Here is a 23,287-nt window from a genome sequence, read left to right as displayed (position 1 = left end):
GATTGTTATATGTGAAAACTATGTGCTTGTGTGGAATGATATGTTTATTGTATGTGATGATGTATAACTTAAATTATATAAGCTTACCCTTTCGTTTTCCTTGTGTTGTCCATCGTATCTGTACGTTCGTCCTGTCTTGCAATGATCATCCGTGTGGATGTGAGCAGAAGGCGAGGCCACTCTAGAGGACGTCATCGAGGAAGAAAACTTAGTTGAAGTGGAAGTGAAAGCGGAGCCGTAGGACGTCGTTCTTTCATTTTGATTAGAGCGCTCGTAGATGTTTAGATTGTAAATGTTAGTTTATGAGGACGTTCGGTTATTTCTTTTGTAAAACCGTTCGTTCTGATTTAATTCCTGTTGCTATGATACACTCGTTATTTTGTATCAAGGCCGTTCGGCTTTTGAAACGTGTTTTTCTGTTAATTGTAAAGACTGTTCACTTTACTGTTAATTGTAATTAATTCTGACTTATGGTAATTACTGTATATTGGGATGTTACACTACTTCAACAAAATGCTAGCATATTATTTATTTAAATAAATAATAAACGTAAAACTAAGATTATGCATAAATATGATGTTCAGATTTGTATTTAAGAATATTTTAAATTAATAGAATTAGTTAAAGTTTATTTAACATTTTGTTAAAATTTATAGAATATAGGAGACGTGATGTTACTGTGAGGGACCAACATAACCGCAAGGGATCCAGAATGTACAAGAAACGCAAACCATTATAGTTGTTCACGTGTGGGCCGGGCCCGAGGAATGGGCTGACACGTGTGGGTAATATATGACGATAGCCCGTGGAGGGAAAAGCGTGAAAAGAAAGAGCGAGAAAAGAAGAAAATGAGCGTGCACTTCCACTACTACCCTTTCTCACCGTTGGCTTATGGTTGCAACTATTATGCTGCTTATGCAACAAAACGCACTCTCTCCAACCACCGTTGTATTCCACCGCACTCTTCCAGCTTCTCCGCCATCACCAATCTTTTCTTCCAAAACCCTAATTTCTTCACGGGGAACACACTCTTCCTTAGGATGAAGGTGATAATAGTTTATTCAAACCACGCGTTCTCTTTCCTTTTCGCAATTCTCTTGTTCCAAGCGAAAGCAGGCCGAGTATTCTTTTAATTTAGCAATAAACTGCAGAAATACAGTTCTCAAAATTCAGAAATGGCGAGTGTGTCAACCTCAATTTTCTTTTGTCTGTTTGGGTTTCTAGTTTTTAATTTGGTCTTTGTCTTTTCTTAGTGGCCTCTTACCAAGAGGAGAAAGAAAAGAGAAATGATAGATAACCAAATGGTATTGTTACTTGTGTTCCTTGATCATGTTCTCTCGTTTTTTGACTGAAAATTTTTGAATCCAATTTTTTGTGTTGAATTGCAGCGATTTTACCCTGTGAGTGGCACGAGTAAGATCAAAGCGATGGTGGAGAGGTTGCAGCGATGTGGAGTGATCACATCAAGTAAAGTGGCTGAAGTAATGGAGAAAGTTGACAGAGCGTTGTTTGTACCTGATGGAGCTGAGCCTTATGATGACAGTCCCATGGCCATAGGATACAATGCCACTATATCTGCCCCGCATATGCATGCCATGTGTCTTCAGCTGCTTGAGGATAAGTTGCAGCCTGGGATGCGTGCTTTGGACGTTGGCTCTGGTATATGCTCCATGAATATATTATAATCAAATTAGAAAATTAGTTACTTGAATAATTTTATTCGAACACGTTCAAAAGAAGTTGGAGTTGCTTGCTAGTTAGTGAATGGAATTTTTCTTGGTATCCCATAACTATTTGTGTGTTTGATTTGCTGTTGATGTTGGAAGTCCCACGTCGACTAGAGATAAGGCCAAATTATAATATATAAGTGAGGTGCAAACCTCACCCTACAAGCCGGTCGGTTTTGTGGGATTGAGTTAGGCTTAAACCCACTTACTAATAGTTGATGAGGGATATACTTCCCCAGGTAAAGTGCGAAGTACTGTCTCGTGTTAATGAGGCATAAACTTCCCTAGGTAAAAAGTGTGAAATTGGCTCGTGTTAATGAGTCTGATTATTAAAATAAACGGTATAACATGTTGTGCAAGTTGTTTATAATGTAGTAATGGTCAATTGAAAAGAGTGGATATTATATCTTGAGCAATGGATGGATTGCATGAAACGCGGATGAAGCGTACTTTCTAAGCTCCACCACACCCTACTTCCTTGAAGGGGTTCTACAGGCATAGCAGGAGAAAGATAGTGTGAAGATGTAGAACTGTGACAGTGTTTATTGAAAGGCATTTAGAATTAGGTTCTCCCTATTGATTTACTTATTCCCAATTCTAGGTGGATCGATGACGTCCGGCTACATAAATCAACTCTTCTGTTTATCAGTCTTTTTGGCTGTTAACATTTTTAACTTTAGTTGGTGTTCACAATTCCAAATTTAACTTGTTTTCAGGAACGGGGTATCTGACGGCGTGCTTTGCCTTGATGGTTGGACCCCAAGGCCGTGCTGTTGGTGTAGAGCATATTCCTGAATTGGTTTCTTCTTCAATTGAGAATATTCAGAAAAGTGCTGCTGCCACACAATTGACTGATGGATCCCTTTCTATCCATGCTGGTGGTATGATTTTTTAAGTTCTGTTTCAATTGAATCTGAAATACTGTATCTTTTCATTTTAATACAATAATTTAATGCAATCTTTGTTTCAACCATAGAGTTTAGAGACATAATGCCATAGTTTGAATACGATTAATTCTGTCAAATGGTGAAAACATAACCTGTTTCTCTAGGATTTGCAATTTCTTTGATGTTATTAAGTCGATTAAAGGGGAGTTGATCCAAAAGCATTGTCCTTGCTATTGTTATCTGAAACATCCGTGTGACAATGGAATCTTATGAATCTACTACAATTGCCTGATTATTTCTTGACCAGTTAAATAAACATGTAGTTGGGATTATGGATTGGAGGATTGATAACTGTCGTGTTGACAGATGGGAGGGAAGGTTCGCTAGAGTTTGCACCTTATGATGCCATTCACGTTGGAGCAGCAGCACCAGAAATTCCCCAACCACTCATTGACCAGCTGAAGGCTGGAGGTAGAATGGTGATTCCTGTTGGAAACATATTGCAAGATTTAAAGGTGGTGGATAAGAATTCTGATGGTTCTATCAGTGTCCGGACTGAGATATCTGTTCGTTACGTTCCCCTCACTAGTCGAGAAGCTCAACTGCGAACTTACTAAAATGGAGCCAAAATACTGAATACTAATATATCAGATGTCAGTGTTGGGATCTTGGATGAACACATACTGTTAGAATTTGTACAGTTAAAAGTTTCCTGAATCTTGTAAGGCTTACAGTTACAGATATCAGTCCTTGGAACATGCACCCTTATGCGGGTAGAATTTGTATAGTATAAAGTTTCGTATTCTGCTTACTCGATTAATTCATATTCATGACGTGCATTAATAATAATTTTTATATTAAGTAGGTTTTTTACTTTTTTTTTAGTGATTAATTATTAAATATGTTTGACAGGAACTTTTTATATTCTCCCGGCGGCATGAAGAACGACTCTATTTCACCAGCTCGTGAAAACAAAACAGATTGGGGTTCATTTTGCCTATGAACGAATAAACGTTTGAAAATTCGTTTGAGAAATAAGAAGTTATAGTAGACTCTGAATTTATAATTACTAGATTATACAAACTATATCCAATAGAGCAGGATTCAAATTTTCTGCAATAAAAAAGAAGAGCAGAGAAAAACAATTACAATATATTTATCATTGATTTAATTTAACGGATTTTATTAACCACGATCAATTAAATCAACTTATCTTTTACTTAGTGCATATTTTAAGAAAGTCTAACTTAAATAAAAAAATTGACTCAATTTCAACGTTAAACCTCTGATGAGGAGGTACTTAATTAAAAGTTCCACTTGACTCATTAAATCACTTAGTGCATATTTTAGGAAAGCTAACTTAAAAGAATTGACTCAATTTCAACATTAAACATCACATGAGATGAGGTACTTAATTAAAGGTTTTACTTATATTCATTAAATCACTTTGATTTTTGCGGATTTCATTATCCGTTATACTCATTATTATGGTAAGAATTCTAACAAAATTACGAATAAAAATTTCTTGAGTTATGTAGATTTTTTGAGATGTGTAGATTCATTATCCTTAAAGATTTATATGTAGTTTGTTGCACAAGTTCTTCATAATATAATAAAAAAATTCGAAAAAGATTTTGCGGATCCAGAAGTAGCAAGAAATCTCTTTTTAGAGAAGAGTGAAGCCTAGGATAAGGAGAATAAGAGAAGAAAGAAAAACTGAGAGGGAAAGCTAGTGGAATAATATTTCTTTAAAAGGAGAAGAGAGTTTCTTTTCTTTTTGTGTGTTTAGTGGAACGATTGAGGTGTTTTATCTACAGTTAGAAATATATGAAAAACGATCCAAAGTTCAAGATTTATGGACGACTTCACTCCTTACGATTTTGACCAAAATTGTTCAAAAAGAAACCCTATCTGAGCCTTGCAATGAAAAATTGAGCACGAAAGGCAACATTCATCAAGAAGCAGCATTCATCTACTAAAATCGAAAGCAATTTTTGCAATATAAGCAAAAACAATTTACAACAATCCCTACATATTGCAAAAGACAATAAAGAAAGATTGTAAGAAAGAGAAAGAAAAGAATTATCCTCGGTTTTCTGAGATATAATGCATCATAGTTGGTATAGTAAGTTATATGAACCGATCCTAGTTTGAGAAACTTAACACATAATATAGTTGGTATTGCAAACTATATGAACCAAGGACACTTAACATGTATAAGAGGTTTATCAATCACAATATACACCCTTACAATCCTTACTGTTATCGTTGTGTTGTGTTGTTTAGGCCATACGTGTGTCTGGTATTCATGAGTGCTCTAGAGATCATGCCAAGATTTCATACAAGCGGCCTCATTTGACACTCATATAGGTTATGTCATTAAGTATTTGCTACAGATCATACATTACCCATAAGGGATATGAAAATCATTAAAAAAAATTTAAACTAAAATTCTTCCACCACATAAAATTTTAATTACAAAGTTTAACTTCTCAAGAATGTAGTCTCTAGCACTTTCACACACACCATAGGAACATATTTGATTTAAAAATCAAGTTAGTATTATCAGAACTAATAAGTGACTTGTTTTTACTCACATGAACCTTATTCATGCGATCTCTAATAACAAAGGTTAGGTTATCATCACTTGTTTGTTTGCAAGTGGCTTATATCTCCTTCCCCTCGATCTTGTAAGATCATATTTCTTCCTAAGGGTTTAGTAGAGGATTTGATAAATTTCATTCTGACTTCACATAATGAAAATAGTTCCACTCTTTAGCAACTACTTCACTAAGTTGTGTCTCAATTGTATATGTTTGTTCTTTCCATTATAATTCTTGTTTTTAGTTATAGCTATTTTCGATTGACAATCACAATGCAATGACACCAATGGGGTTGATTTCATTCATTCCTAGTGAAATGTTTGCTAAAAAGTTTTTCAACCACTCAGCCTATCAATTATCTCAAGAGTAACAAACTCATTCTATTGTTTATCTTGCAATAATATTTTGTCTTACTAATCTCCATGAAATCGCACCACCCTCTAGTGTGAATACATAATCACTAGTGGATTTTGTCTTATCTATATCAGAAATCTAGTCAGAATTATTGTACCCTTCTAGTACAACGAGAAATCCACTATATTGAATGGAATAATTCATTGAACCTCTTAAGTATCTCATAAGCCTTGTAAGTGCATCATAGTGTTCCTGATTTGGACATTGAGTGTACCTACTCAGTTTATCTACTGGATAAGAAATTCCAGGTTTAGAAAAACTCATCAAATGTAGTAAGATCCCACTTGTTTAGGCATAATGAGGCTGAGAGATAGATTCTCCTTTATTTTCCATTCACTTAATTCATTAAAACCTAGTGTTGAAACATTTTGCAATATAAGATGTTGCTCTATGAAAAGAATTTTAAAATACCATTGTATATTTCAGTTGACATTAGAGCTTACCTCAAGGGTGAGTTCTTAACAACAACTTAAGGAAACAATCCTAATTGGCAATGGAAAATGAAGGATATTGTTGTCAACAGGTCTCCTCTGTTCAAGGGGAAAGTTTGACTATTGGAAGTAAAGAATGATTGCGTTCTTAGAATCCTACCACATCGACATGTGGGATGTAGTTGAAAATGGTAACTATATACCTCTTGATAATAAGGGAGATCCCTTGCAGAAAAGCTTGTGGTTTGATGATCAAAACCGCAGGTGTTTACTTAACTCCAAAGCTCGAAACTCGCTAATGTGTGTTTTGTCTCAAGAAGAATACAAGAAAGTACATGCATTCAAGGAGTAAAGAAGATGTGGGATACTCTGGTTATCATATATGAAGGCTCAAATGAAGTTAAAAGAAATAAGTTGAGCTTGCTAACACATGAGTACAATGAAAACATCCAAGTCATGTTCATCCAATTTCAAGTGATCTTAAATGAGTTAAGATCGTTGGGTAAGACTTTTGATAATTTTGATAACATTGACAAAAATTTTCACAGTCTTCCTAGAAAATGGAGACTACAACTCACCGGAACCTCAAAAAAATTTGATGGGATGAGCTTAGAGGTACTTGTTGGAATCCTAAGGTATATGAGCAGGAGCTTCAACAAGATGGAATCATAAATAAGGAGAAAAACATAATGTTGAAGGCTTAGAAATCTGTCAAAAGGACTCCCATAAATGAATAAGAACCTTTAAAAGAATCAACGAGTGAAGAAGATTCCATGGAAGAAGGAGAAGAAGATGAATTATCGTTCATCTCGAAGAAGATATACTCAATGTGGAGATGGAAGAAAGGAAAACGTCCTGGATTAACTTCTATAAATGATCAACGGAAAGAAAGTCCCATCGAGTGTTATGAATGTAAGAAACTAGGTCACTTCATATCTGAGTGTCCTAATCTTAGAAGATAAAAGGAAAACCTAGTGTTTATAAACAAGGAAAGACAAAAGCGCTGATGAGTACCTGGGAGGATCTAGACTTCTCGGAATCTGAAGAAGAAGAAGAGGAAGCCAATATGCCTAATGGCAGATGATGAAGAATGTTCGTTAGACGACTCTGATGATAAGGTATATTTTACTGACTTACACATGTGTTATTCTCAAATTCCTTCAAACTGTCAGAAGCTTTTTACCTTAAAAGAAAACAAAATAGAAAAGAAAATGAAGTTTTAAAAAATAAACTAACTTTGTCTAATGATGGTATAAAGAATTTGCAAAAGGAAAGTAGCAACCTAGAATGACGGCTAATTGTTTTGAAAAGAGAAAATGAAAAACTTCTTTCAAAAAATTAAAAGCTTGTGGAGAATACAACAATTGCTAGAAATGTTAGGTGTATCGAACTCCTTAAACAAGAAAATGACACTTTTCACAAAGTGTTGAATAGAACATTTGAAGAAAATGATTGCTTAGGGCTTCTAGTAAGAAGATGTAGATATCCGTTTGACATATGTGGTTTATGGTTTAATGACAATAACTCTTATAGTACATTCAATGTTAAAACTGATTGTTTTGTTCAAACTAAAAAGGAAAGCTATATCAATGCTCTAGCTTTTGAAAACATAAAAATGAATCAAACTAACAAAGCAAGAGCCAAAGAAATATGGGTACCTAAAGGAAAAATAATCTCTCTTGCATATTTGCTTGATGACCGCAAAGAGACCTCAATCATGGTACCTAGATAGTGCATGCTCGTGATACATGACAGATAAAAAGTCTATGTTCTAAGACCCTAGGAGATAGAAGGAAGGAACAGTCACATTCGATGAAAATCAACAGGCAAAATAATAGGCATAAACATTTCCCCTTATATTGATAATATTTTATTAGTAGATGGCCTAAAACATAATCTTCTTAGCATAAGTCAATTGTATGACAACAAATATAATGTTACATTTGAAAAATGCCAATGTAAAGTCCTAAACAATCAGAGTCTACTAGTATTTACTATAAGTAGAGAAGGAAACTTATACATGATACATATAAATGAACTACATGCTTAAAGTGTCTCATGCCTGATGTCAATAAAAGGCAATGCAATCTCATGGCATAGTAAATGCGGACATGCAAGTACGAGATTAATCTTCAAACGACAATGCCATGACATTGTAAGAGGATTATTCAAAATTTCCAAGATACCATCTTTTGTAACGCTTGCATATATATTAGTGGAACCTCTTAAGGGAGAACTAGATGTAACTCGTGTTGAATGAACTAGTATAAAAATTTGTGGTTTATTGCTTTGCTATCCAAAACGCTTTCCATTCATTTATCTCATTAAAAGCCAACATCTAAACATTTTGCAACTTATGCACATTATCCTTATAAATTATTAGATGTTGCTTTGTGAAAAGAATTTGAAAAACACCATTCAACCCTCACCTCAACCCCCCATGTCCCCTAATTTAGTTTTGTTCTTGTATATTTCATCAAATGCTTCATCTTTATGTTTGATTAAGTACACTTTGCTATATCTAAAATAATCATCTGTAAAGGTTACAAAATAATTTTTATCGTCTTTAGACATGGTTTGTTTTAAATCAGCTAGATCTGTATGAGTTCAGTTCAAAAATCTATGGAATAACATTCTTTGTTATTTTAGATTTTACACATTGTCACATTTACTATTTTGTTTATCATGCATATTAATTAATCATAATTGTTGTAAATTCATAACATATGAAACATATGAGGAATTCACATGTTCTGATCTAGCATGCTACATGTCATATGAATCAATAATATAAGCAGAAGAACAATATTCATTAATATTTCAGAAATATTCAATATAAAGAGACTTTGATCACAATATTCATTCCCACAAAAACATTATTTTTTGCCATTACAATCTTGTTAAACTCGAATGACACTTTAACTCTCACTTTTCCTGGTAGAGCTACAAAGATTAAATTAACTTTGATTGATGGTACGTGTAGCACATCACTCAAGGCCAAAGTCTTTCCAGATGTGAGCTTGATAAGAACTTTCCCTTTTTCCATAATAGAAGTTGTCATGGAATAACTAAGTGTTACGTGTTCTTCTCTATCCCCTACATTGGAATAGGAGGTAAACGCACTTCTATTTGCGCAAATATGTCTGGTAGTACCAGAGTCTACCATCCACTTACTCACATTGGTCATCAAATTTACTTGTGAAACGACCGCAACAATAATATCATCTCCTTGAACTATATTTGTCCAAGGTGGATTGTGTTTTCTTGCTTTGCACTTGTAGTGTGGTGCATGATGGCTTGACTTTCCATAAACAAAGAAATTTCCTTTCTTCTTAAAAGTGGGGTTAGATTTGTTCGGACGGGATTTTTGAAAATTATTTTTTCTTGTGATCATGTTTGTGTTCGTACCATTTTGGAGCATGTTTGTCTTCTAACGTATTTGCTTTTGCAGACGAAGTTTTGGCCCTTGCAGTAACACACTCTTTTCTTTTGGTATCTTCAATAATTATGTGTGTGATGAGCTTTGGAAGTGACATCTGCTTATGTTTATGTTTTAACTATTGTTTGTAATCAGTTCAAGATGGGGCAATTTCTTGATTAGAAGTTCTGAAACAAATTCATCAAGTAGAAGGACATTCTCTATTTTGATATCTTCAAGCAACTTGTGGTATCATTTATTTGAGAGTTTATATCCTTATCTTCATTCATTTCCCAAAAGTGGTAGTTTTCAATGATGAACCTTTGTCTAACAACATATTCAGTAGTGTACTTGAGAATCAACAAATTCCAAATGTCTTTTGCTTTCTTATAAGAACTAATCATTAGAAAGTGTACTAAGTAAAGTATGTCGACATACTTTGTTTGCATGAATCCAATCTTCAACATGTTTTGAATTTGAAAGGGGACTGGAGTCAGGTTTTGGAGATAAAAGAGCAGTAACAACTTTGTACATGTCTAAAAGGGTAGACACACGTTTTTGTTAACGCCAAAAGTTATGACTAGAGAATATCTCAAATTTTGACACATTTAGGAATGGTTTAGTGAAGACTGTTTGCATTTCGGAAACAATGTTTTGATTCTTTGGGATTGGGTTGTTGATGTCAACCATAAGTCATTAAAATTGTTGTAAAACTGCTGACAATAATCACCAACAAAATTTTTTCAAGACATGTAGATCCATTGTCGTTAAGAACTTATATGTGGTGTGTTGTGCAAGGATACAACAAAAACTTCTTGAAAAATTTTGAGGATATAGAACTAGCAAAAAATCTCTTTTTGGAGAAGAGTAAAGCCTAAGATAAAGAGGATAAGAGTAGAAAGAAGAACCAAGAGGAGAAGCTCATGAAATAATATTTCTTTGAAAAGATAAGAAAAAACTTCAATTTTTCTTTTTGTATGTTTATTGGAATGATCGAGGTACTTTATTTATAGAGTTAGAAACATACTAGGAGCGGTCCAAGATCCAAGACTTGCGGACGACACTACTCTTTACCGTTTTGACCAAAACCATTTAAAGAAAAACATTTTCCCGAGTCTTATGATAAAGAATTAACCACAAAGGCAATGTTCATCAAGAAGCAAAGTTCATCCACTACAATCAAAACCGATATTTTTCAATATAAGCCACAAAATTCACAACATATTAAACGTACTAACTGATTTTTAAAAAGTGAATTTCTATTTGAAAATCATCATAAATGAAAAATAATTTAAAATATAGACTATCATACTATTCACTCAAATACTCATTTTCAAATCCAATGAACTAAACTTCAGTAACAATCTTTTAGAACGAAAAATAGAAGATATAATGCTGTATAATATTTTGTATATACGGATCATCTTTGGCTTTCATCGACCAAATTGTAATATAATTTTTTTTTTATTTTTACTGAAAAACTGTGATATAGAATAAATGTATTAACTTTTATAATTATTTCAAAGAAGTCAATGATTATTTTGTGATGCAAAAACTTACATTAACAATCCTTATTGAATTCAGGCTTACATAGTAACTTAATTCTTTTTAGGAATAATCGAACAATTTTTTTTTCTCAAAAATATATCTATTTTAAAAAAACCCTCAAATAAACTCATCCCAATTTAATTTTCAAAATAAACTCATGTACTTCTCACGTAGGAATTCGGTCCACAAAAATCAAATTCTAAATCTATATGCCACCAAAGTAGATAAGAACATAATTCTCAAAGTACTCACCCTCGTGGCAGAAAATAGGCCAAAATTCAGTTTTCCAAAAATCAGATTCTTGCCTGATTTTTCAATTTTTTATTATTTTGAAAATTAGAAAAAGCAAGGAAGTAAAGTCTGTTTTACATTAAGAATAGCCAAATTCTCAACGTATAATAATCAAATAGGTCCAGTTTGAGAATTACAGTGGAAATAACTTTATTACATAATTTCTTTTAAATGGATTTGTTTAAAAAAAATCACAATTGATATATTTTTTTCTGGAGTACTAGCACATTCTTTAAGAAAACCATTCTTCCATTACTTTGAAATACTGCAGATGTTTTTTCATTTATAAGAAAAAGAAATCAATTAGAAAAGAACAACGAAACCGTTCTGAAACTTACAAGGAACCACATCAATGATTAAAGTCAAAAAATCATCACCCGCATTCGATTCACCCAAACGTAAATTATTATAAGCTGGGTGAACTGAATCGTGTCCGGTGACTGGAAATAATATGCTTTTTGTTCAGTTTGAATATTTAGTTAAAACGAACAAAGCATTTCTACGATAGTCCCCACAGAACTCCCCTCTTCCCGTTTTCTCATTTCATAAATTAACATATTAGCCCCAGACAAAAACGCAACATAGTATACATTTTTTCCAAGATCTTAGAAGTTAGGATTACAACTTCCTTTTCATCTGGACATCACATTCATAATAATATCAAACCAAATAAATCTAATCTGAAACTGGCGCCCGAAGGGGAATTTCCTTCAAAGAAAATTGTCACTATATCCTCAGCCATTAAAAAAAATGCAAGAGAACTCCAGCAGCTGAAATGGGGAACTACGTGGGGTACCACTCAAAAGGAGCTACGCCTGGGGGGTCTGTCCTCAGCAACATTCACCCTAATTGTCCTTCCGTCCAAAGTCTGAAATTACAAAACCACCATGTCAGAAAATCATCCAAAAACAAACTGTAAAAGTAGCCAATTTACTATATTGTTTCACCCTGCCCTCAAACCACACACACTAGTGAACATAGCCCATTACAATCCTGTACCGTTCAGCTTTCCGCATATTTAATTACCAATGCATGGAACCATTGATAATTTAACAAAGAACTTGAGCAATACCTGACCATCAAGAGCAGTAACAGCATCATTCATTTCTGACTCATCCGACATTGTGACAAAGCCAAAGCCACGTGAACGACCACTCTCCCTGTCATAGACTACCCTAGCGCTCAAAACCTTACCATGCTCGCTGAAAACTTGCTCCAACCTGGTACCATCAACATCCCACGGCAAATTACCAACATAGACAGAAAAGGCAGGCTCAAAGTTACGACGAGGTCGGCGTTCAGGTTGAGCTCCTCTCGGAGAAGCCTTATTAACAGTCAACAGTCTTCCATCATAATCCTGTCAAAGATAATATGAATAAGATTCAAAGAACAACATACCAAAATTATTTAGAAATAAACATCAATGACAATATCCTCATTCTTTTTCCTGTGGGTGATACATTTTTGACTTGTCAGAAGGATCACTTAGAAAAACTTATTCGCACAAAGCAACAAAGCTTTCATAGCAGCAAGAGATGTGACAAGAGCAAACTTAGAAAGGTTCTGTTGCATTTGATTCAGGGAAGAGTCATTGGCTAACAAACAAAAATACTACAAATAGTTGAATGGGAGTCCGAACTTCAAGATGTAACCATATATATTTATAACGAATTAAAATGACACAGGCACAAGCCACCTCATCTTTATGACACAAGTTGTGCAGCCACAAAAGAAGATTTGTGACGCATAGAGGAAACAGACAATTTAAATTGATCATAACCATATTGTTGCTATTTAGCAATGGGGGTGCATGGAATGCTACAATAATCACACATAATATAATGCATATGGGTTTAATTCAAATCGTCCACACAGCCAGGTAACACCAGCCATTCTTTTTTTCTCCATTATTCCAATACACTTACACCATTGCAACACTTATATCACAACAACAAAAGAGTTCACAAGAGATAAAAACAAAAAGGAGTCAATACATAGCAAGACCCTTTCCTCACTGGTTAGTCAACAACCACATATATAAAATAAACAAGCATTGAACGCGAAGTACTCAATAGAAAATCAAACCAAACTTTTCAATTCCAAGCTGCCTCATTTAACAGCAGAATAAAAAACAAGTGATACGAACTTACATAGCTATTGAATTTCTCCACAGCTTTCTCAGCTTCTTCAACAGTACTCATCGTCACAAATCCAAATCCACGACTCCGGTCAGTGTCCCTGGCATAAATCACCTAAAATCACAAAGAAATGGCAACCACACGTTCATTGCACTCTTAAACCCTAAATAACATTAACAAAAACCGATATTGAAAATTGAGAGGGTAACAAGCCTCTCTCTTTCGAACCTCGGCGATTTCGACGACTCCGGCTTGTTCGAATAGCATGGCCAATTTCTGACTATCAACGTCGTAAGGCAAGTTCCCGACGAAGAGCTTGGCCTCTTCCGGTGGTTCCACGAAACCCTCATCTTCCGCGCCTTCGCCCGCGACCTCCCAATCGAGGAGGCCACCCCCTTCTTGTTCTTCCTCTTGGTCCGGTAAGGTGGCGGTGTTGTCTTCTTGCTGGGCCCAATCAGAAGTTTGGGCGACGTGGGTAAGGACGGGGTAACGGTGGGTTCGTGCAGCGAGGGAGAGAGAGAGCGAGGGGGAGGAATTGAGGCATGAGAATTGGAGTGTAAGGGGTTTGGAAGGAGGTGAGAAAACATGGGATTTGGTTATGTTGTGAAAGAGGGATGAGGGAGAAGAGAGGAGGCACGAATCGGCCATGGTGAGAGACTTGAACGCAGTGGCAGTGATAGACATGTAAGAAACGGTGAAGGGGTTGTAACAAGAGAAGAAGAACAACAAAAACAACAAGAGCGTCTGAGGATAAGAAAAACAGGGGAAGGGTTATGCTTTTAAAATATCATACACAAGCCGAAACCTCACAAGTATAACACATGTGGGCTTTTTTTTCATATGGGCCGCCCAAGTGGGAGAGTATTACTATATCTCTATCCAATAACTATGGGACTTTTATTAGTAAGTATGACTTTCTCAAATAACATCCAAATCTCATTTTTTTTTTATTGATATTAAATGGGAAGAATTGTGATGAGTGGCTTGTGAGAATATAGGTCGTTATTGGTCTTCATGAAATTATTAAAATAGTGAAGGATGGATTATTTTTAATAAAGAAATAAAGTTGTATCTAAGAAAATAATAATAATAGAATAAGGTTTATATAACATCCAATGTGTAGATATTGTGAAATTTTTAAGAGGTTAGTGCAACTAGAGAAATATTGGACATTTTGCACAACACATTCGAAAGGTAAGAAGAATAAGAAAGTTATATATCTAAGAAGAAAAATAATAGAATAAGGTGTCTTTAACATCTAATGTTTAGATCTCGTGAAAACCTCAAAGTTCAACATGATTAGAAAAATATGAAACATTTTACAGAACACATTGAAAAGTTAGAAAGAATAACAAAAGTGAATTTGTAGTATCTTAGAAGTCAAAATTGAATAATGGCCATGCTTGACCAAGATTCCATGGAATATTATGTCAACCAAATGTAGTCAATAATGAATTAATGAAAACTTGTGATGAATCAAACTTGTAGGTTGTTGTGGTTTTACCGTATAAGAGGCAAAAGAATAGAAGGAAAACTGATCATTTTATTGAGCATAAACAGTAAATATTTATACTACATCATTTGTAACCAACTTTGAAAAAATATCTCCTAAATTAATTAATTAAATAATGCATAAAATCTAATTAATTAAATAATGCATAAAATCTTTCTAAAAATAAGATAAAAATATATTTTTATTTAACTGCTTTGACTCTTTTAACCAAATGATGTTTGAGTCACAAAATCCCAACAATCTCCTCCTTGACTCAAAATCAGCATATGCTAAGTTTTTTCGTCCTTGATCGTATCATCTAAAGTTCCTTCACTTTTGGAAGTCCCGGTCACAATTTCTTGCTTAGTCTGCACGTCCTTACAATCTTCTGCAATTTTCTCATCTACTTGTTGTTGTTCTTTTGGCTTTTCCGCATTTTCAACTTCTGCTTCGGGAAGAGTTGTCTTAGGATGCTTTTCTTCCTCTAATTTTTCTGGTTTAATTTGAATTTCACCAACTTTAACACCCACTAGCTCTACTTTCTTGTCATTCAGAGATGGGGTTCTTTTAGGTTCATTGACATCCTGCAGTTTGTTTGTTGCTCTCCAAGATTTGTCTTTTGGAAAAGACAACCTTGTTTGTTTTTCATATTGCAAAGTTGCGCATACGGGTGATTTCTCTTCTATTTTGGGGAGCCCTTGTACCTGCATATTGTCTTCAACCTTGTGCATAACAAATTGCTTTTTATCAATCAAATTCAAAGCAAAGCTCTTGCCTTTCATTCGAACTCTGAATAATTCTTTGTTATCTGAATCTTTAATCATGCAGGTTTTATCTTCAAATAGAACTTTATAACCTTTCTCTAGAAGTTGGCCAATACTCAACAAGTTTTGATCAATTTCAGGAACGTATAGAACATTAGTAATTAATTTCAAACCTGTGCAACCTTTGACCGCAATGGTTCCTTTGCCCTTCACTGCTATTTTTGCTCCGTTTCCAATTCTAACATTTGTGTTATAGGTTGCATCAAGATCTTTGAATAATTCTTTATTGTAAGTCATGTGGTTCGTGCAACCACTATCAATTAGCCAACTTTCTGTTGATCTTGCAGTGGCAAAGCAAGAAACAACCAAAAGATCTTCTTTTTCACCCTCTTCAACAACAACTTGTACATTCTCTTGTATCTTTGATGACTTGCAGATTTTCTCCACATGCCCTAATTGTCCACATTTATGGCATTTCACATCTGGCCTCCACCAACATTTCGTCTCTAGATGATTGTTTTTCTTACAAAAAGGACATGATGGAAAAACATGAAAGGATTTGCTATCATTTTTGTGGTTGAAAGACTTACCCTTGTTTTTCATAAATTTAGCTATCAAAGCCCCTTCAATATGACATTCTTCTCTCATGAGTCTTCTTTGTTTTGGAGCCTGAAGTGCAGTCAAAAGTTCTGCCAAGATAATAGTAGAAAGATCTTTTGAGTTCTCTAAGGAAGTCAATGTGGCTTCATATCTTTCTGGAATTGTTACAAGTATTTTTTGAACAATTCGAGAATCAGGAATATCAGTGCCAAGAAGACGTATTTTGTTTGCAATGTCGAGAAGCTTGTCTGCATAATCTTTGATTGTCTCCGAATCTTTCATCCTTTGCATCTCAAGTTCTCAAACCAGATTCAAAGCTTGCATTCCTTTGATTCTCTCACTGCCTTCATACTCCTCCTTCAAAAACTTCCAGATTTCATATGTCGTTTTCAATGTCATTATTCTGTTGAAAATGACTGGAGATACGGCTGTGAACAAAATTGATTTGGCTTTGGACTTTCGAAGCCTCCTTTCTTTGTGATTTTTCATTTGAGCAACCGCAGGATTATCTGGCAAGGGAGACACTTCATAGTCCTCTTCTACCGCTTCCCACACATCGTTAGCATCTAGATATGCTTCCATTTTGACAACCCACATTTGATAGTTTCGTCCATCAAATACAGGTATAGAAACGGTAGTAAAGGGTGTTTGAGATTCCATCTTATGTGTGGTGGCTATTTTATGGTGGTAGGTGTTTGTGGGTTATATCACAGATCCCGTAAGATCCTTTTTGCTCTTGATACCAATTGTTGTGGTTTTACCGTATAAGAGGCAAAAGAATAGAAGGGAAACTGATCATTTTATTGAGCATAAACAGTAAATATTTATACTACATCATTTGTAACCAACTTTGGAAAAATATCTTCTAAATTAATTAATTAAATAATGCATAAAATCTAATTAATTAAATAATGCATAAAATCTAATTAATTAAATAATGCATAAAATCTTCCTAAAAATAAGATAAAAATATATTTTTATTTAACTGTTTTGACTCCTTTAACCAAATGATGTTTGAGTCACAAAATGGTAACATAATCTTATCAATAGAAGGCATGGTAAACATAATGATATAAATAAAGAATGGCAAGGCAAGTCTCATTTAAAATGTGTTGTTTATGCTTAGAATGAAGTGTAATATGATGAGTGTTGGGAATTTCTAGAGAAAAATATTCTTAGTCAAAAAAACAAATTATTTACCTTCTAAAGTTATTTGAAGATTAAAGATTGAAGTAAGCTTGATTAAGCCCAACCACTTGGATTTGATTATGGACGTGTTGAAGATTTGATATTGTAGTTAATTAGTGTTTGAGTTGTAATTGTGGTGTTACATGTATTTTAAGCAAATTTTCATTCTTTAATCTTTGTTGGTTTTAATTAAAATGTATTTAAGAATTGTTTAGAACTTTCATTTAAATTTGAAATGTTAAAGCTACCCAACTTGACAGCTATGTTTCTTAATCATTTAAAATACAAATTAACTCAAAGTTTAACAATGATGAAACCTTTCAAAATGTTGAGTAAGATTTCATGTGTTAAAGCAAAGTTCAAGCTCTTAGTTTCTCTTTAAGTTTTTGCCACGTTCAAAGCATGAATATCTATTAAAAAATTATTTTATATTTGGTTATATATAAAATAACTATAAAAAATTCATTAAAACTGAAGTTATCATAGACGACAACTTTAGTGGAATTTAAAGTCACCAATCAGTGTAGACAACATCTTCTAAACTGAAAATTGTTACCATTTATAACGACTTAGTTCAAAACATTTGAAAAAAATCGTTAAAACATATAATGATTTCACATTTTAGGATCCATACAACTTATGCGATTTTAATTTAGAAGTACTTAGGACTCCCATATAACTTATTATTGCAGTATAACTTTTAAGTCAATCGTCCAGTAAATAATGGACAAACTTCCCATTCGTGTTAAAAAACCTACAAATGTTACATAGAGAGTGAGACCATTTCAATTTACACTAATATTTAAAAAAAAAAAAAAATATATATATATATATATATATATATATATATGACACATAATTTTTTAATTCATTATTCATCTTTACTTTTTATTTTTTACTTTCTTCTTTTTCAAAAAAAGAAAAATATTGTATGACACACTTAAATTTTTTATATTTATTTAATACTATTCTTTCTTATCTTTTATTCTCTTCTTTATTGGAAAAACACAAAAGTTCACACTTTTATAATCATTTTATTTTTAAACTCTATGTTAAATGAATGTAAAAGTATGTCATGATACCATTTTTCTTGAAAAAATTACAAAATTTCATTCTTTTAAGACTATTTTAACCTTATTAAATGTGTTAAATGAATGTGAAGGTGTTATATTACCTTTACTCTATTTTGAATTGTATAACACCAAAATTAAGCAACTCCTTTTTTTCTTACAACAAAATTCCGTATATGGTTACTTCCAGTTTTAGGTGAGTGAAAGATGTCTCTGAAGAGGAATCGGAATACATTTACTTTGTGAGTTTATATAGCCACCTCAGTATACAAATTCTATATCCCTTGAATTGCCTTCACCATCAAGCTTAAACGTCAATAATCCATCTTCAGGGTTGTAGGAAAACTCCTCCTCCTTCATGTCCACTACACAAAGCTTTGGTCTAACGTTGGAGTAGGCTCCAAAACGGCCACCACCTCTGCCTTTGACTTTTATTATGCACTGTGCAACATCCATGTTGCAGTGCAAGGCCTCTACTGCTCCTCCCGAATTGTACATGTCAAGCAATCCTATTGGTGCAAAGTGCACATTATGACCAAACACCTGTTTAGACACACATGAACACTCTTTCTCATTAGAGACTTAGTAAAGATGGTTTTTCACAAAATGTAGGTTGCAAAGTAGGCCTATTGAGTACTTACCCTTATTGGAGATACTGTATATATTTCACATTGAAGTGTATCCAGGGACACTTCAAGTTTTCCTCTCAGAGAAACCATGGAAAGCAAGCCTAAAGTATTGTACAGTAGTTAGTTTTGGCATATTTACAGAGGAATGAATGTGTGTTAGGTTCTAAAAGGAAATGAAATGTGATTAATTGATGCAGGAGTTTTCACCTGCATTGAAGGCATATACTATGCAATTTCCACTCCAATTTTCTCCCGCAACTTCTTCAAGAAATTCAACGTCAAGGGGTCTCAGTTTCCCTGAAATGGTTATGTGAAAAGGTGCTGCTTCCAGCGATTTCAGTGGCCAGCTTCCTGCTCCTTGGCAATTGAAAACGCCTACCACCCCGGTCAGTGCATTCAAGTTCCAAATTTTCAGCAAACTGCAAAATAGTGAGTAGGGATATGCGTGTTCACTGCTCAGTAAAGAATGAAAGCGAAGCAGAAAATTCTTGAGAGACAGATAGTAACATGTTACTTACCTCTTACCATCCATCACTGGGTCTTCAAATAAACAATCTCGAGTAGGACGGCCAGCAAACCTTGCTCTCAAGACGGATCCATTAGGTAGCACTAGCTTTTTGAGGATTTTAAAATCATGATTGCCAGGTTTGTCACTGTAGTGCAACAAATTTGATAAGTAATTTTTTTCAAACTTTTTATATGGTTAAGAAATTGGTTTCGAAGGGAGAGCTAGACTTTAATATGATTTGATGCCTTACCTTACATATACTGCACAGCCACCAATTGCTCTTGCTGCAGCATGGAACTCCGCTGTCTCGTGCTTGCTCTGAAATAGAATCATTAATAAATCATATCAAGCGAGTCATTAATATGTTCGTTCATGAAAGATTTGGACAAGCAATGAGACAGGAATATTACATGGAACATGTCCCAGTCTGGCACAAATATCTCACCCAGAAGAAGGCTGTTAAACGCGACAGAGGCAACGTGTAAGGTTTGATATGTTGGTTCTCTTGGCATGAAATCCTCAGATGCTCTTGCTACTGCGCTCTTCTTTGAACTGAAAATTGTGAATGTAAAATAACTAGTCAGAAAAGGGATTCAAACAAAATTTTGGATTGTACTTGCCTCTAATTAGATAGGATGCAAACCTGTATATTGAATCCGAGTTGTGACACATGCAGCAAATAAGGTTGTTATCCTTAAAGTTCCTTGTTACAGATTCCTCTAATGCTTCTTGATACCGTTTGGTCAATGAAACACGACCACCGTACCCAGAACCCAACGTTTCTATCAAATTTTGGACGTCTACTTTGACTCCATCCACACCACAGCTGACAAGGTAACTGTGGTAGTCATTGTAAAAGTCATACAGATTTTCTGGGTCAATGATTCCCACTCCATATTTTTCCAGGCTGTCCATGGCTATATCTCTAAGGTTCCCTGTGGCACCCGGTGACTGAATTGGATATGCAAGCTTTGGATTATATTTCTTCATTGTATTTGATGATGGGAGTACACCTCCCCAATAACCAGCTAAAGCATGCCACATGTAAACGTATCTAAAGGTATACAATTGTATTCATGGTCAGTTCTTAAGTTTCAATGTAATCATAGCATGGTATCTTTATGGGATCAGACAGCTTACTTTACATTCATATTATGTTTGATATAGTCAACAAAATCGTGGAGATTGCTGCAAGAATTGTCAGAGTCTGAATAGATGAACTTTTTGTTTTCTTTGATGTCTGCTAGTCTAGTTGCGAACCTAACAGTTCAAAAAAGACGTGAACAAATGACTAAGAAAATGGAGGAGAAAACGTGCGGCCTCGACTGAAAAGAGAACTTACTGGGTTCCCTCGATCACTGCTTCACCTTCTTTGTGAAACGTATTGAGGATCTCTTGCCATCCATCATCAATGATGATAAACTTTGGCGAACAACCTCCATCTGAGAAACTGTTTGATAAAAGGAAAAATCCTCAGTCATCGATATCTCCAAAATTTTCTGGCCATCTATCAATAGGTGTACTTAGTTAAAAAAGTAGTACGTATGCAGTATACCTCTGAAGGCCCTCTTTTATTCCTTGTGGATTCACTTCAGTGTAAAAAGCATCCCAAGTGCACCATCCAAACCAGTCAAGATGTGCAGGGATACTCTTGTTTTCGAGATGACAGAAAGTCCCTTTGTGTTTCTCCAATATCCTATGTCATGGTAAATATAAAATTAACATTTCCTGACTTCTTTTCTAAGCAAATGAGCAGATAGAGACTAAGGACATTCTAGAACAAGAAGCATACTTGATTGAATCCCTGATTAACTCAAATGGATTGTCCCCTGAATTTACAAATACTGATTCTAGTGATTGGCAAGTTTGAACATTGGCATCTCCTGCAGCATTAAAAATCTAAAGTCATACTCATTACTTTTAAATATCCGAGCTGAGGATGATAATAACGGGAAGGAAATGAAATAGTGAAAACTGAATTAACTACCACTTTCAATGCAAAACTGGAGCTGATTCGATTGAGTTCCTTGTAAAGTTGCGCGAAACTGTCCATCCAAAACAGGCAAGAAGAGAATGTAGCAATTTTTATCCGTAGCTGGCTCTTCACAGTCAGAAGAAGGCTCATCCTCAAGTGCAGATTCTTCATTTGCTAGCAGGAGCAGCAATTGAGTTTCCATTGGAACATCACTGGCAGATCTCCCTAGACGCGGTATCATCCACCAGATTTTTACTCTGAACAAAGATAGCAACTTATGTCCCCTGCGTTTTTTTTATTTCCACAGTAAGTTTCAGTAAACAACTCTCAGACTTTGGTGCAGATTTTTCATGTATTAACTAATAATACACAATCATAATATATCAGAACTTATTAACGAACAATCAGAATTAAAGTTACCAAAAAGAAGAAAAAAAAAGCCAACAAATTATACACACAAACATAATCTCTTCTGATAAATTTAGACTTTGCTAGTTTATAAAATTATTGAAAATCAGTAACACTCAACGAGGTGTATAACACGTCAACATAATCATAGACGTTTAATACAAATGTAGAAACTTCTGGTGAAGGTGAGAAAGCCAAGCAAAGAAAAAGGCGAATAAAAGCAGAGACTCACTGAAGAATTCCAAGATCAAAAACATGACGAGAACTTGAAACGGTTAAAGTTGCACCCAAGAACGCGGACTCTGTTCCAACCGGAGAAACAACAACGTTTCCGGGGACATGGGACAAAACGGTCTTTCCCCTCACCGTAAGACACCCGTCCTTCACCGTTGGCGCCGCCGTCACAGTCATGTTGACACACAGAGGTTAAAGAGGAGTGATAACTTGATCAGATAGCAGAAACAGCAGAAAGTATACGAAGCAGAAAGTAACGAAGTTTGAGAATGCGAATGAGTTGAATGAAAGAGGTTGGAATTTGAAGTAGTAAGGTTTGGCAACAATTTATGGTAAGTTGCAGAGTGGTGCTGTGTACGAAATTTTATCCATTTCAGACATCATATGTTTGACAGAGAGGAACAGCTAAGTTCCTATGAATGAAATATCTTGTTTTCTTTTGAACGTCGAAAACTTGAAAATTACCACAAGTTGCAATTTCAAGGTCGGTCCTTAACAACTCAGCCTTTGTTTAATCTTGCCTCGTCAAGGATGAGTCAGCTTAATCTACAAAAACTAAATATATTTTTATTATGTTAAACAATAAAGTGGATTGAATCGAGAAATTTTTATACGTAGAATTTAAAAAATATGATTAAATGAGCATTGAAATCTTTTAAATAAGCTTTATAATTATTTTCCAATGTGAATAATGTAAGGACATGCACCCCTGCACCTATCAATGCATCAATGCATGCATATTATAAAGACCTGCACCCCTGCACCTAAAACTTATCTCTTGATCTCACTCGTTGGAAAGACCGACTTATATTTCCTCATTCTCTCGTTCCTCTCTTCTTCTCACGATTTTACTATCAAATTGTAAACAACCATTTAAGATATGAAAAACTAGTAAAGAATTATAATGATTATTCTTTTTAAAGTTATGACGGACACGATAAAGTTGTGATAAGTGTCGACGG

At 34.5% G+C, this 23,287-nt stretch overlaps 3 protein-coding genes across 4 annotated transcripts; 1 reads left to right on the top strand and 2 right to left on the bottom strand.

Annotated features, from left to right (window-relative positions):
- Nucleotides 1-814: 814 nt before the first annotated feature.
- On the top strand, nucleotides 815-3,425 carry LOC124830938 (protein-L-isoaspartate O-methyltransferase 1-like). Of its 2 annotated transcripts, XM_088106269.1 has the most exons (5): nucleotides 815-1,046; nucleotides 1,254-1,304; nucleotides 1,389-1,659; nucleotides 2,444-2,608; nucleotides 2,981-3,425. In XM_088106269.1, the coding sequence occupies exons 1-5, from the start codon at nucleotides 849-851 to the stop codon at nucleotides 3,229-3,231; spliced, it is 936 nt and encodes a 311-aa protein (XP_087962395.1). In that variant the 5' UTR covers nucleotides 815-848; the 3' UTR covers nucleotides 3,232-3,425. The 2 variants fall into 2 exon arrangements, with proteins under 2 accessions (XP_087962395.1, XP_087962396.1); XM_088106270.1 differs by lacking the exon at nucleotides 1,254-1,304 and having other exon boundaries at nucleotides 816-1,046.
- An 8,465-nt stretch (nucleotides 3,426-11,890) lies between these two features.
- On the bottom strand, nucleotides 11,891-14,209 carry LOC124830936 (28 kDa ribonucleoprotein, chloroplastic-like). Its single transcript, XM_047304806.2, has 4 exons — nucleotides 13,686-14,209; nucleotides 13,470-13,571; nucleotides 12,392-12,676; nucleotides 11,891-12,187 (listed from the first exon to the last, which is right to left on the bottom strand). Exons 1-4 carry the CDS (start codon nucleotides 14,139-14,141, stop codon nucleotides 12,119-12,121), a joined length of 912 nt encoding a protein of 303 aa, XP_047160762.1. The 5' UTR covers nucleotides 14,142-14,209; the 3' UTR covers nucleotides 11,891-12,118.
- A 4,479-nt stretch (nucleotides 14,210-18,688) lies between these two features.
- Nucleotides 18,689-22,743, bottom strand: LOC124830937 (putative galactinol--sucrose galactosyltransferase 2). Its single transcript, XM_088107885.1, has 13 exons — nucleotides 22,324-22,743; nucleotides 21,696-21,967; nucleotides 21,501-21,591; nucleotides 21,264-21,404; nucleotides 21,051-21,158; nucleotides 20,849-20,968; nucleotides 20,352-20,762; nucleotides 20,119-20,260; nucleotides 19,959-20,026; nucleotides 19,719-19,853; nucleotides 19,408-19,619; nucleotides 19,213-19,301; nucleotides 18,689-19,114 (listed from the first exon to the last, which is right to left on the bottom strand). Exons 1-13 carry the CDS (start codon nucleotides 22,500-22,502, stop codon nucleotides 18,833-18,835), a joined length of 2,250 nt encoding a protein of 749 aa, XP_087964011.1. The 5' UTR covers nucleotides 22,503-22,743; the 3' UTR covers nucleotides 18,689-18,832.
- Between the last annotated feature and the right edge of the window lie 544 nt (nucleotides 22,744-23,287).

This window comes from Vigna umbellata, chromosome 2, assembly GCF_029865625.1.
Source record: "Vigna umbellata cultivar VRB3 chromosome 2, Vumbellata_1.0, whole genome shotgun sequence".
Lineage (NCBI taxonomy): Eukaryota > Viridiplantae > Streptophyta > Magnoliopsida > Fabales > Fabaceae > Vigna > Vigna umbellata.
The sequence above is the reverse complement of the archived record's forward strand: the minus strand, read 5'-3'. Positions and strand labels throughout refer to the sequence as shown.